Here is a 14,845-nt window from a genome sequence, read left to right as displayed (position 1 = left end):
CTGTGATCAAATCACTTCTCTCTTAAGCTGCTTTAAATTTATGGTATTCATACCCTTTTCAGTTTCACAATGTTCTTTACAGCATGTGAATGCAAGAATTGTTTGAAATATTCCAGTAGTGCTTGCAACAGCACTAAGAACATAGACGATACAACCTCTTCACTCCTACTTGATATTGTCTTGGCTAAGGATATTGGCTATCCTTAGCCAAAAGGACACAGTGGCCTCTAAATCTTCAACTGACTAGTGACCATGAACTAGAAGCTTTCTAGAATCACTTTCACAGGACAGAGATCATGCCATGAGCAGGACTACAGTTTTTGTTCCTAGACAAATTACGTTAAATGAGTGTTTCTATGTGAGTGCCTTTGGTGTCCTTTAATTGCCCTCAGCATGCCAGTCTTTCTGTGTTGATGACTGTAGTATTTTCCACCCTCAAATTCTATGAGTTATCTGCCAATTTTATCAGCAGTAATTCTGGGAGCAATTCTACTGGCATGGGAGCAATTCAGGACCAAACTGTGCAGAACCTCACTAGAAGAATATCCATGTGACAATGGCTTGCCATTTACAATTGCATTTTACGTGCTTAACAGGATCTTGATCAACTTCTTTCACAGCATGTTAATTTTGTAGGTTTAGCTAACAATTAAAAATCCTTTGTCAAGTCAGATGACTTCTAAAAACCAAACCCGATGCCAGTTAAACTATTAAATCAGCTTTATCAAACATGGAACTTCATCAAAGTCTATTCTGCAGAAACCTTTAGGACTTAACAGGACTACTCTTCCATTTATATAGCTTGCTGAATGAGGGCCATACACAGACGTTTATAAAAACAATCATGGCACTGAAAAAGTATTATTAAAACCAAATTACAGTAAACAGGAAAAAAACCCCAACCCCTGAAAACAAACTGTATCAGGTGATGCTTTAAAAAAAAAAAAAGCTTACCAATTTAACATATGATTTTTGCTCTTGACCAGCTGATGCCCTTTCTGAGTAGTGCTACTTTACAAGAGAGCAGCTGACACTACTGCACAAACTGCAGCAGCTTTCAGTTTCTCTCTTCATCCCAGCATTTTGGAAGCGGGCTGAGAAGACTCAAGTATTGGATTTTCAGCCTGCTGCAAGTTTCATCATTGTCTGTTTTCTGATGTGTGTAACAATAATTCAGAGGCACTCTCTAGCTTGTATGCACACATCCGTACTTACTTTTGGGATTAAAAATTTTGTAAACATAGATATTTTCTGTACTGCCACTGAAACTAATGACATGGAACAAATGCAACTGATGAAAGATTGCAGCTTTCTGTCATTTGATAAGACGATGGCATTAGTGAATTGCTGGTAGGCATATCATATGATATGCTGGCACTTGTGAAGGTTACCAATGCTTGTGTTGAGTCACAAGATTGTTTTTCTATGTCTTCTGAATTCACAGAGATCAGACTAGCATGCTTTGATCTCCTCCACAACAAAGTTTGCTTTCGCAGACTTCCCAAGTCCTCCTTAAAGTGTGGATTGAAAAGTATATAAAGCAGTGGGTTTAGACATGCAGGCAGTGGGACAATCACCAGCAGTATTGACTTAATCACTTCTGGGCTGATAAAGGTGAGGTTTAGTAAGGAGGAAAAAGATAAGAAGGCCACAGGGCAATAAAGAATGCAATTAGTAAAAAGTAACAAGGCTATATGTTTGACCATAGAGCAATCCCAAATGTTGTCTAGTTCTCCTTTTTCTAAGCTACAGTAAAGCTTTGTATAAGCAATAGTCATTACCAGAAAACAAAGGGAGTTCAGCAATACCAATGCTACCATGTAGCCCATAGCAGTGGATTCTCCAAATGGTAGTGGTAAACAAAGCGGAGAAACCCCATACTCACTCCCAGTGAGGAGTGGTATCACTGCAATGATTAGTGCCAACATAAAGCAAAAGAAAATGGCAATTTTTACAGTAGCAATTGAGGATTTTGTTTCAAACTTTGTAGCATGCTTTACAGAAAATGCACGTTCAAGTGCAGCTAGGGTAAGGAGGAAAATGGAAGCCTCTGAAGCAAAAATGGAGAGAAGACCAGTTATTTGGCAACCAGTTCCACTTTCCCACTGTGCTCCGTACTGAGCAAAGCTACCAAAAGTTGATGCATCCACACTAGCCAGTACTCCGCTGGCCAGACCCATCAAGGCATTTACAATAGCTATTAAACCGATCAAAAGTTTTATGGAGGACACATACAATGGAGATCTGAAAACTGTAGCAGACACCAGTGCATTGCAAATAAAGGTCAAACCCACTATGGTCCACACTCCAATTCTGATCAGCCAGCTACCAAACAGATGGTCACATGGTTTGAAGGGACCTGAAATGACAAAATAAAAAGGGCAAGGGAAACCCATGTAAACTAAAAAATAATTTTGCACTTTCTAAGATGTTAGTTTTCATGCTTCTTGCAGGTTCTCAGCACAGCCAAGCAGAGAATTTCAGTCCAAAAGGGGAGCTGGAAATTTGCTCTTCCTTTGGAGTAATCCAAGACCTTGATAACATGCTACTAAATGCACATTGCATGTTGCATTACTGGTGCACACAAGTCTGTGTCCCTCAACCCGAACAGTCTACAGGTTTCTTTTTGTGCCTAGCAGTACAAGTGCAACGTGAATGTCCAGTCTGTAGTTTCAAGAAATTCTGTGATGTTTGTTAGTGTGTGAAAAAAGCTGAAAAAGATACCTCTCACTAAACTAGGACAGGTTGCTAATGAGTCCTGGTGAAGTGTGATGTAATGTATATGGACAGATGCACTTCGGCTACCTTATAATATGTCATTACACAGTCCAAGAAAATTGAGGCTGTCTTTGCATTTGGAAGTGCTGCCTTTTTTGGAGGGGTTTCTGATGACCTGTGGCTGAAGTCAGGTCATCATGATTGAAACGTGCTGTGTATTCTCATAGAATTGAGGTGCATATGCTGTGTGGTTGAAGCTGAATGCTCTGTAGTCTGAGAAACACTATCTCCGTACGAGCCAGCTATGCTCTCTCAAAGCACAAAGACCACCTTCACAGTGGTCTGTGCTTCTCCATGAACACACAAACCGCACAGCTGAATCACAGAATCACAGAATCGTTTCGGTTGGAAAAGACCTTTAAGATCATCCAGTCCAACCGTAAACCTAACACTACCAAGTCCACCACTAAACCAATTAAAGGTAGAGTAATAATTTCATGTTTCTTGGCTTGGTGGCTGGGTTATTTTTTAATGAAAGTAAAAACTAGGAATCATTAAGCTTGGAAAAGACCTCTAAGATCATCAGTCCACCCACCAACCCAACACGACCATGCCCACTAAACCATGTCCCAAAGTGCCACGTCTACACATTTTTTGAACACTTCCAGGGATGGTGACTCCGCCACCTCTCTAGGCAGCCTGTTCCAATGCTTGACTACCCTTTCCGTGAAGAAATTTTTCCTAATATCCAATCTAAACCTCCCCTGACGCAGCTTGAGGCGATTTCCTCTCGTCCTATCGCTAACTACTTGAGAGAAGAGTCCAACACCCACCTCGCTACAACCTCCTTTCAGGTAGTTGTAGAGAGCAATAAGGTCTCCCCTCAGCCTCCTCTTCTGTAGGCTAAACTATCCCAGAGATTGAGATGCGCTCCATATGACTACAGCTGTTGCCATCAAGTAGGCATAAGCACCTATTGTGTGTTAGTTTGCAAGTTTTTCTAAGATACTGTTTGAAAGATCAGCATGGAAACTAAATTTTCTCCTGGGTCTGGTGGTGATAACTTAACCTGGAAGACAGTGACATTTTCATGAACTCAGTAGTTATATTTAGGCCATAGGAGAGTAAGTGATGGTCAAATGGCTCTAAATTCTTTGGCTTCCTGCCTTTTCTATTCCTCTTTACATAACTTTAAAAAATTTATTATTATTTGCTGGTACAAACAAGAATCTTGGCTTGGAATGAATGCTGAAGTACTAGCTGTCACTTGGGTTTTTTTGTTCATGTTTCACAATGAAAGAATGGCTAGGGAAAATGTTTGCTGAATCAAGCAAGCAAAAATTATGACCATGGCCGTTAAAGCTAGAAGCGACCTTCCAAAGACATGTTTCTTTCCTTGCCTTAAAGGAAACTTTCATTGGAATTGGTGGCCTGTAGCTTTGCAGTTCAATCAATGTATTTCTTTTTCCTTTCTGCCACACTACGAAGCCAGCGATGAACTATACTATAAAGAAAATGACAGTGCTGGGGGTCCTTTGGGATGGACTGTGTACATCAATACAGTAGTGTTTGGTATTTCCTAGACATTGAACTAAACTGTGTGTTGTTCAAGAAGCTCAAGTGTAGAATACCTCAGTCAAGTTCAGAAGAATTACATTAGCTTTGCAAAAGACTGAGCGAGCAAAGATTCTGCTCCCCTTTATTCATCTGTGTCTTGGTAGAACAGAGTCTTTGCTCTCTCATTCCCTTGGTAAGGGGATCGATTACTGTGGAAAGGGGCCTGGAGTGAGGATGTGCTTGAGGACTGAGTAAAACTTTTGTTACACTCATAGATGAATTTAGTAGCTGAATATTTTTCTGGACTTCAATGCAAAATTTTGTACTATTGTGCAATGTATTTGTATTAATCTCATCGAATTATTGTAAAACATAGTATTACTGTCCTCGTATAAGATTCAGAGTTTGTTCTGCACCCAGAATATCTGGTAATACTGTGCTTGGATTCCTATCTGTCTGGCAGTTTCATACCTGGAGAAGGTGAGCATTGCACTGAATGATGAGCTTTCAAATCTTCTTCAAAGTCAAGAAAAAAGTCTTCAAAGTCACGCTCATCTGTTGGGGAGAAAATACTCAGATTTGATACGCTAATTTTCAGGAAAACTTCTTTTAGCACAAATTGCAAAAATGTCTGTGGTATTTAAGGCCTGGTCTTGTCCCTTTGCCTGCCAAACTGTGAGCAGAAGCAGACGTATGCCTATATGGTTTTGAATTACTGTACTCAGGATTATTTAAAAAGTTGGCACCATCACTTCTCTGAAAATAATCACTTACAGGTACATTCTGTATTACCTAATTTGCAGTGTGACAACTGCCTAGGAAAGAGTTTAAAATATGGAGTCTGCTGTTGTGCCAGGCTACTAAGAATTAACCCAAGTTTTTCTGTGTTTCTTATGTCATCGCTCTACCATGTATTCTTGGCTCTATTCTTGCTGGGGCTAGCCCTGAACTCTTGAGACTTACTGGTCTGCAGGAGCGGAAGTAGCACAGAAAGCAGCAGGATGGCATAACATGTGTGTGTGCATCTACATAACAGGTCAAGTAACAGACCTTGTGCTGAAGAAGAAAAAAAAATACAGGTGTCTTCTGTCCTGGAGAGCAGATGCACTCTCTGGTACCCAGGAAGTGCCAGGAAAAAATACCGGCAGCTATTCTAAAGTAGCCACATAAGCTCTGCGACTCATCCTGAAGCATGTGGACAGCAGGAGAGACAAGGACGCGTTGCTACTCCCAAGGCTGGCAAGAAACTGTATCTTTGCTGGCCTGCTCTTGTATGGGATTACATACCAGCACCACTTCCCTGTCTCTCACATAAAGGGAAGATTTCACTTCCCACATTATTATAGTTATTATTTGGACAGAAAGATTAGTGAGTGAGATTTTTGAAAGGCAGACCTGAAAAAATGAGTTTGCTAAGCACAGGAATGCTTGAATAATATTATCGGGCAAGAGAGAGGGAAAGGCTGCTTCTGTGACTGTAAGAGAGTATTGGATTTGTGTAACATCACAGGCTGCTGACAGCCTTCAGGTAGATTTAAAAGACAAAGATGACGATTACCTTGAATTTGTAACAGCCCAGCATCCTTCCTGTGAAAATCGTCAATGCTGCTATTCTCATCTTTGTTCCATTGGCTGGAGACTTTGTAGTGGTTCTCACAAGCTCCAAAGGCACAGCACTGATAAGCATAAGGCATTTCCATGACCCTGTAGAAGAATAAGGAAGCATGCCATGATACTGGTTTAGGACCAGAGTTATTGGGTTGTACTGCTCCTTTACTGTTAGCAAAAGGAAACTTGTTTAAATAACCATGACTGAAAGTAAAAATATCTATGGGGAAAAATCAGTCATGATAATACAAAATGAGGACTCACAAATAAAATTCCATATCAGAAATGCAGATGATTTCTCGGCTAATTTTGGCAAAGGCACAATGAAGTTTTCTTATGCATCTTCGTGGGAGATATGAAAGTGGGAGATATGTGCCTTGCCATTGAGTGAACATTACTCTTAGAGCTGTATTTCTATTTTGATTGTGAATGATTTTACTGTGTTTTACTGTGACAAACTCAACAGTTTCTCCATGTTACTTTCTTAATGGTTTCTTTTAAAAAAACAGATCCGAAGATCACAACTGCACCTACCTGCCTAACAGGCAAAACCAAAACATCCCTTCCCAAATGGAATTTCTCCAGTTTTGCAAGAATAAGATCTTTTGGAATTTAAACTTTATCCACCTCTTTCCACATCCAACTCTTTTCACAGTAAGATGGCAAAAAGGTGCTTGTCTTTTGTGCACAGACCAAGAAAGCAGTGTTCTAAACCAAATGACTCAGGAAGGCAGTGTGTGTGAAAACAGATGTCACTGAGGAAAAGGTTTTATTTTATTAATTGTCTTAGAAATGAGCACAGTCATTACAGGACACTGGATGCTTCTTCCTAACTCTTTTAAGGTCACTGGTATTCCTAACACATAACGGAATTATGTGAGTCAGTGAGTTTCAATGATTTTGAGGGTTTCTTTTGTCAGAAAATTGCTCATTTCCGGTATGTTTTGAATTTAATTCCTTTGGGGATGTGCAAATTCTGGGGTAGCACAGAAGAACTACCTATATTCAAGTTCTATAGACTACTTCTATTCCTTAGATATATTTTATGCTTTGGAAGCAGAGGTATTTAATTTGCACAGTTCACCAATAGTACATAGTAAAACCTAACAACTCACCTTAATTCCAAAAGCCCAATAAAACAAAAAAATTCAAAGATGAAGAGGTGATTAGAAGTTATTCTGACTTAACTTAAAAGGAATAAAATAGAACTAGATCCTCCTATGAGATTACTTTCAACAGGTTAATCGTGTAAATTAACATAATGAGCGTTCCAAGCAACCTCCAACCCCCTGGGAAATCTGCAAAGAAATCAGTCTGAATCAGGCCCAGTGCCAACAGGACTTAAACTTGTGCACTAGTCAAAAACGTGGTACAACGGGGAGCAAACAGAACCATCAGCTCTACAATGACTTTTAAATTGGTGCATTTCAGGGCACATACAGTGCTGGAAGCAGTCCTTTTTATGGCTGGTGCTTATTTGATGTGTGGGTGATTAGATCTGGACTTTGTCAAATTAAACTGGCTGAATTTATTTTTATATACTGCTTATCTTACTGATGATATCTGAATCCTTGATAATTTTTTTCCTGCAGCAAGGAATGCCTCTTTTTTCTGTTTTTAGATTAAGCAGCAGAGAACACAAGGTTGTTTTCCACCTCAAAAAGGTGTGGGGTTGATGGTGAATGGGAAGCCACAGTTAAGATGAATGGAGTAAATCACTGAGTTCTTTACAGCGCTGAATCAAAGCATCAGATAAAGAAGGAAGGAGAGGCTGGTAGCCTGACTTTACTTCCTGAAAGCTTGCCATAGCAGGCTGGGCTCAGTTCTGTAGAGCGTTCTTGTGCCATTGCTGAAGGCGGGGCAGGGGATGCTCAGCCCTTTGATGTGTCTGTGTATGGAACAGCAATGACCCATTTAGATCAGCAGAAAACGTTTATACAGGAATTTGTCTTTAATGTTGTAACCAGCATCTAGTTCCAACAATTACAAAGGGTGAAAATTGATTGTTTTAGATCTCTGTTCAAGTTTGATGCTTCATGCATTGTCTGTGTAGTGATCCTGTGTGAAGTCCTGGCCTCATTTCGATTTATGGTAAAAGTCCTGCAGACTCCAGGTCAGGATTTTACCCCATTCCCTCCTGACTGGATATAATTTGTTCTTACAGATGTTAATCAACTCTAGATATACTAATCATACTTTTTATACCTTTTTTTAAGATTTACGCTACTTCCTGACACATCCTTGTTAACTACTTACCCAGACTAAATACACTGTAGTTGCATTTGAGCAATGTACATAATTTTACTGGTTGAAAAATCATATAAAGTATAATTTTGATAAAAGAATTAAAAAAACTTAGTTGTACATCATTCAGTTGAATAGTGGATTATTCTAGTATTACTGCAGCACCTCTGATGCCTCTAGGCCATGGTATATACATCACTATATTGCTGGAGTAATCCATTTGCTTGTGTTTACATTCTTTTAAAGAACCTTCAGGTATTTTAGAATTGTCACCTCCCTCAACTCGTGGGCAGCCAGTGAGAGAAGAAAAACTATGGCAGAAGTTCAGCCTCAAGCATTCATGATTTCTTATGGTACTTGCTTCTTGACCTCTGAGACTCATCTCAAAGTCTCTAGTGTAAGAGAGGTGTAAGGCCTCTAGGACTTTGAATGTTTATGTTATGAAAGTAGCTTCATACATTGTGATGAAGTCACTGCCCAAACTTCTCTGTGACAAACCGCAAGTATTTGGTTTATTAAGACTTTTAAGGCATTGTTTCCTTGGAACCATTTTTTGCAGCTCTTCGCTCAGTTTATATTAACATGCCATCATAGAAGTGTTCTAGTGTTGATCCCTCCAGTGCTGTATGCAAAAGTTTAATCAGCTCTGCACTGACTCCCTTATTGATAACCCCAAACACTCCAGTCCTTTTCATTAGTGGTAATGCCTCCTTGAGTTGTCTGCCTGCTAAGACTCATGGAACTTTTCCAGTGCAAAAGGCAAATCTAGTGAAGATATAAGGATGGAATCTCCATCTTCGGAGATATTCAAAAGCTGCCTGGATGTGGTCCTGGGCAACCGGCTCCAGGTGACCCTGCTTGAGCAGGGGCTTGGACCAGGCGACCTCCAGAGGCCCCTTCCAACCTCAACCATTCTGTGATTCTGTAACTATGTGCACACTGTTTAATTGTTTCAAATATCATGATATCAAACCTTTTGCAGTAAAACATGGAAAAAATATGTTGCACTTGGCATCCTCTAATTAAAATATAAAAATCAAGGGAGAGTTAGGGGACACTCCCAAATACCCTGAAGTCAGAGGCAAAATGCTCTTTACTGTGATTTCTCTATGGTCATCCAGTGACTGGCACAGCTGCAAATGATCTCTAGAGAACATTTCCTTCCTGTATCACAGAGCATCCAGCAGAAAATTACTAGCATGAAAATTTTTAGTAATAATGGCAAAGTATTATCTGAATCTTAATCAAAAGATTACAGAAAAAACATGTTCAAACAAAAGAGGTCAAATATCTTGGAACTTCAGGAGTATACTCTTCCCTTGATATTTGCTGTGTTCTCATTAAATATAATGGAAGTTCTGTAAGCACAATCGAGTAGAAGAAGGACATATCACTAAGCTGCTAGCAATATTGTTTTAACAGCTTTTGAAACATATCACCAGGAAGCAGATGTGGCTCGTATTAAGCAAGTACTGGGGTTAATATTTCAAAACCCTTCATAGTTTCTTCAGTTAGAAGTGAGCATAATAAAAGAAGTCTATCATTTTTATCATATTTGCTTTAGTTTTAATAGCACAGATCAAAGACTGACAATACGAAGTAACATGCGTTACACACTGACACACCTTCCATTGCACATGAACACAAATGTGGCTTATTAGTTTTAATGATATACTCACTTGAGTTCTGGAAAATTTTCAGATGATATCAAACTTTGCAGGGCATGATTTCCTGTTAATTTTAAATGAGTTAAACCATGCAGCCCCGTCACAGGAAAAGAGGACAAAAGGTTGGATGACACATCCCTGCATAACAGCAAATAAAAGTCAGCTTACAGGTTTTCATTTTTTTTCTTCAGCACTAGAAGTGTCACATTGGAAAAACAGATTAGGCTTTTCTAACTCAATCAAAAATGACTGCATTAAACAAAGGCCCCAGTCAGCAGAGCAAAGCTGTAGCACCACTCCGGAGTATGCACCCATGTGCCTAGTAGAAAGCTAATAGCAGTATCTAGCAGTTAGCTAAGTCTCTGTTGCCAAATTTTGACTGCAAACATTCATAGTGCCAGTTTTGAGACTAGCAAATGAATTTAAAACCGTTCATTAGATTGTTTGAATTAAAGGGAGCCAGCACCACAACAGCTTCTCACAGTTTAAAAGATTCAGTGGGATGCTAGAGGGCATGGCTGCCCTGAAAGCTTCACGGGGAGCAGGTCAGGTGTACGGGGAAGACGCGTGTTTCAGGGCAGGACAGGTCTGGGCCGGAGCAGATAAAGGTGACGATTCTAAGCTGAGGTTTGTCTGAGGAGCTGAGGGAAGACAGCGCAGATGAACACGGATACGTAACTTGGGGAAAGTAAAACAGGTGAATGAAAAAGTGACAGTGATCAAGGAGATATGGTAAAGTAATCAAACAGCAGGAAGTCCAGAGGTATTCTGTTCTCTGTTCCTCCCTCTCTCTTCCATTTATTCTATGAGCCTTTTCAGTCCTCTTCACAATTATCTACACTGCAATACTTAAGATGGTCAACAGTCAGGAAGGAGGAAGAAGGGGAGTCTGATGCTGAAATGCTTTTATGCCCAAGGCTGAAAAGCAAAGTTCCTGTCTCTTGGACTATCTACTAAAATCTAAGGGCTAGACATAAAATAAGGTATGTTGATGGATTGGTCTTCTACCTATCTGATTTAGTCTGTGTCCTCTCGCTCACAACATAGTTAAATACCAAAGGTGAAATTCTGGTCCTACTGCAAGCGTAAAAATTACCACTGACTGCAGTCAGGCCAGGGTTAGAGACTAGCATTTCAGGAAACACTGGTAAACTCTGTTACTCTGTGTGTGTGTGTTAAAGGGCTTTTTTCTTTAACCCTCTCTGACTGTTCTATGCTATGGACCAAAGCTGCAATTTATTGCTCACCTCACAAAGTAGGAAAGTTCTGAGGAAGGCCCCAAAAGGGATGTCATAAACAATATTGTCTTTATGGGCATTTTTCAGTGCACCATCCAGAGGGGAGGCTTTGCACATCGACGGAAATGAATACTCCTTTCCAAATTTAGGTTTCCCAGCAGCTACTGGATTTTCTGTGAGCAAATGCCTAGCAGTGTATATTTGTGACAACGATGATTCCAGAGGAATTTTTTTTCACGTCTTCCCCATACACCCAATGCCTCAGGGATTCACCTTCAAGAGGCATTACAATGACAGTGGGAAGTAGGAAAAAGTAGTAAGGACTGAGAAGTGCTTGTGAACAAGGCCTGCAAAACTGGCTGCTGATGTTTTGACCACTAACCACTCTAGCTGAACTTACTAAAGAAGAAAAACTATTCCATCAATTGAGGAATGGTGAAATAAAGATGCATACTGGAAAAAGTTCATTTAATTTTTAATCCAGTTCCTTAGTCCTGAACCACAACTAACAGGAAATACTCCCCACAGCTACAAGAGACTCAACTGCTAACAAACTGAATGAAGAAAGGCAGATGCACTGATATTCTTCATGGACCCCAAATCACTCTGATTACACAGTGTTATATGCAGCTTTACCATAATACCTATGGGAACTGGTGAAGTACAAGAAAGCAGGCGTTTAGATATGGATTCAACAGACCAGAAGATTAGAAAAGAGAAAGCCTCAATTTCTGCTGGGGCACCAAGTTATTAAATTTTGGTATGCTCTTCAAAGAAAAATGTGAAAATTTGAATGCAGAAGATATACAAATACTTACAGTTTGATCAGAGATGGTAAAGAGGAGAAGGCATTGGGGTGAATAATTTTAATTTTGTTCCAAGCTAAATCCCTACAAGAAAAGCGAGTGGAAAATTACATACCCACTGAGTGAATATGGAAGTTTTCATACACTTGATTAGGAGGCCTAAATATAAAAAAGGTATTAATTACATGCAAATATTTTCAATAAGCTTCTGCATATCTCATAGTGCAAAATGTTTTTTCCATTTTTAAATTATGTTAGTCAGTTAATGGTGTTAGTTACTAAACTGACAACTTTCTTATAATATAATGCCTTCTCCAGTCTAAGGCAGATTTTTTCAGTCTGCTTCACAGCTTCCTAAGGCAGCAGAAAGAAGGGTGGGGTATATGGACTATTTCTAAGAGGTCCTCACGATGTGACTAAGAACAGCAAATCCATTGTCAATAGGCTTAATTTCCTAATCCCAATCTTCACCGCCCCTGAAAAATCAAACAGACTGAAAGCAACTCTTAAATGTATGGGTTTGATCCTGCAAAAACTTATGACCATCAGTAATTTCTTGACAAAATTACTCTGCTAGCACATGTGTCTTTGTGAAAACTAGAAACCCGCACATGACTGGACTCTATTTCTTACAACACTGTTCTCTTTAAAAAGATTTCATGCTCTCTAGAGCTGATTATTATGTGAACCTGCAACAGATACCAGCTCTGGCTCAGTATCTCTCTCCAGCTCCACCAGAAACATTTAGAAGTAACAGCTTTTATAGCTATAAGTTTACATCTTTGAATTCATTGCTGCTGATGCTAAACTCCACCATGTTTGTTCTCCTTTCACAGTTATGACCTAATGGGTGAAAGATCAAAGTGAGGAAAAAAAAGTAGCAACGATGTTTTGGGGCCTATAGTGAGCAGACAGTATATACCCCATGTTTTTGAGAACCTGGGAGAATGACTGTTAGGGCTGTACTCACAGAGACCGAAGAGCAGCCAGCTGCCGAAACGTGTCTGCTTTGATTTCACCGATTTCATTGTGATGCAAGTCACTGAAATAGCAATAAGAATCTCCTCAGTTTCAAAGGCACTCGGAGGACACTTCAGGGTGTTTTAGATTGTGTTTATGATCCACTTCAATATAGTGTAAGGGTAGGTATTTGGGATATGTCAACTTGGCCAGCAATAACCAAGTTAATGATGCTCAAACACATTTGTATATAGATGCTTCTTTTTAGGGTAGTCTGACGCTTACATTTTTTGGAGTTTTTTACATGCAGTAAAACAGGGTAAATCTTCCAGCAGGTTATAAGACAGATCCCTGTAATACACAAGAAAAGTAAATATTAACATCAAAGTAACATTAAAAGAATTAAAAGATCTTCCATTGTCTACCTTCATGCTCAGTTTAAAATAACTTGTTTTTATCCACACTCACAGAAGAACAGAAATGTGCAAACTCACTTATCATCCCTCATCTGTCAGATTTTGATTTTTAACTGAGGAGGAGAGAGGAGGGGGAAAGGCAAGATGTATTAACTCCATATCCTATGTTTGCAAATTCCTTGCATTGTCTGAAGATTTCCTGCCTGAAGTATAGACTTCTGCTGAGAGTTTTACAGTAATGATATTGGCCATCTGCACATAGGGAATATTGGATTTATATCACAGATGTCATATTTATTAAATTCTGACAAATATTTAAACCATTTAAAATAATCTACTAAATATATATACTCATATTTTTTCAGAGAATATCCTGTATTTTTCTGGTAATAATCACAATGGACTGTAATCAGCTTTCCATTCTACACTTCTAATTAAGCACTATTGCCTCTGATCCTTAGACTGTTATATCTTATAACTGAGGGAAATGGTTAAAAAAAATATTGGAACTAACTTTGAAATCAATCACTACATGGGGGAAAAAAAACCTTAAAAAGACTTGAGCCAAAACTCAACAAATTACAGAATAACTGAAACATCTGGACTGATTTATAGCATAATATAACTAATCAAAACCAAGCCTGGGCAATTTGCAGAAATTGGAGGGGAAAAAAAAAGGACCCAAACACCCGCCCCCACCACCCGACAGTCTCATCCTATATATACATGTTGCTTACGGAAAACTGAAGGGGAAATTTGCTAGAAAAAGAATATAGAAAAAAAAGCTTCTACTTGTAATTAGGAAAAATGTCCTTTTCCACAGTTATCCAATATTATAATGTAAAAGAGTAATATCTCTTCATTCCTGTTTTGAATTCTTTAAAACTGGTTCATCTCCACCCATTTACTTCCTTGGTAAAATTTTATTTTCACTGTTACTATTCCAACAGGGGCATTTAGGCTTATTCTATATTTGATTTGTTGAAGTGGTGCAAGTAACAACCTTGTGTGTTTTTAAGATATTCTACTCTGCTTTTACTATGCACAAAGGCTACCATCAACATATGCTTATTTTTTGTTATAGCAGGGAAGATTGCGGCCTCTTTTTTTGTGATATTCACAGGTACTCTGTGGTTCAAATCAGACATGACAGAGAAGAATTCAAGTGAGCTGGAGGCTTTTAGGCCAAGGTGAAAGACGTTTGGTATGTCTGGCAGACCGTGGCTATTCTGTCATGCACAGATTTGTGACTTAGGTCTTCTTAAAAGTATGTTATCAGCCTGAATTTTGTACATACTGACGCTCCCTCTTCACACAAGGAAAAAAACTCCAAAACAAATCCGAAACCCTTCTCCCCTCAGTTTCTGTTACAGCTCCAGGAAAAATTTTACTTGTTTATTCTTAAGGATTTTTTCCCACTTTGTTAATACACGAGGCTCTTGGCAGCAGCAGAAGGCACGTGGTTTTGGTTCCCGTGTTGAGGTGCATACCCAACTGTGCTGAGGGTAGTCTCTTGAGGACTGCTGGGACTGTGTTCTCACATACACCTTTACTGCGGGTGTGCAGACACCCAGGAAGCCTCTGTGTACGTTAATCCACATTTGGAAGTATTGGTGGCTAGGTAGGATGCA

At 39.3% G+C, this 14,845-nt stretch overlaps 1 protein-coding gene across 1 annotated transcript in view; it reads right to left on the bottom strand.

Moving 5' to 3' along the window:
* Positions 1-1,268: 1,268 nt before the first annotated feature.
* Positions 1,269-14,845, bottom strand: part of LGR5 (leucine rich repeat containing G protein-coupled receptor 5) — a 98,165-nt gene continuing 84,588 nt past the window's right edge. Inside the window, exons 12-18 of the mRNA XM_075711956.1 lie at positions 13,084-13,149; positions 12,809-12,880; positions 11,851-11,922; positions 9,807-9,932; positions 5,834-5,979; positions 4,747-4,830; positions 1,269-2,359 (exon numbers count right to left, since the gene is read on the bottom strand). Coding sequence (XP_075568071.1) covers positions 1,269-2,359; positions 4,747-4,830; positions 5,834-5,979; positions 9,807-9,932; positions 11,851-11,922; positions 12,809-12,880; positions 13,084-13,149 — 1,657 coding nt within the window. The remainder of the gene's footprint in view (positions 2,360-4,746; positions 4,831-5,833; positions 5,980-9,806; positions 9,933-11,850; positions 11,923-12,808; positions 12,881-13,083; positions 13,150-14,845) is intronic.

The sequence above is a fragment of the Pelecanus crispus genome, chromosome 1 (assembly GCF_030463565.1).
Source record: "Pelecanus crispus isolate bPelCri1 chromosome 1, bPelCri1.pri, whole genome shotgun sequence".
NCBI lineage: Eukaryota > Metazoa > Chordata > Aves > Pelecaniformes > Pelecanidae > Pelecanus > Pelecanus crispus.
The sequence above is the reverse complement of the archived record's forward strand: the minus strand, read 5'-3'. Positions and strand labels throughout refer to the sequence as shown.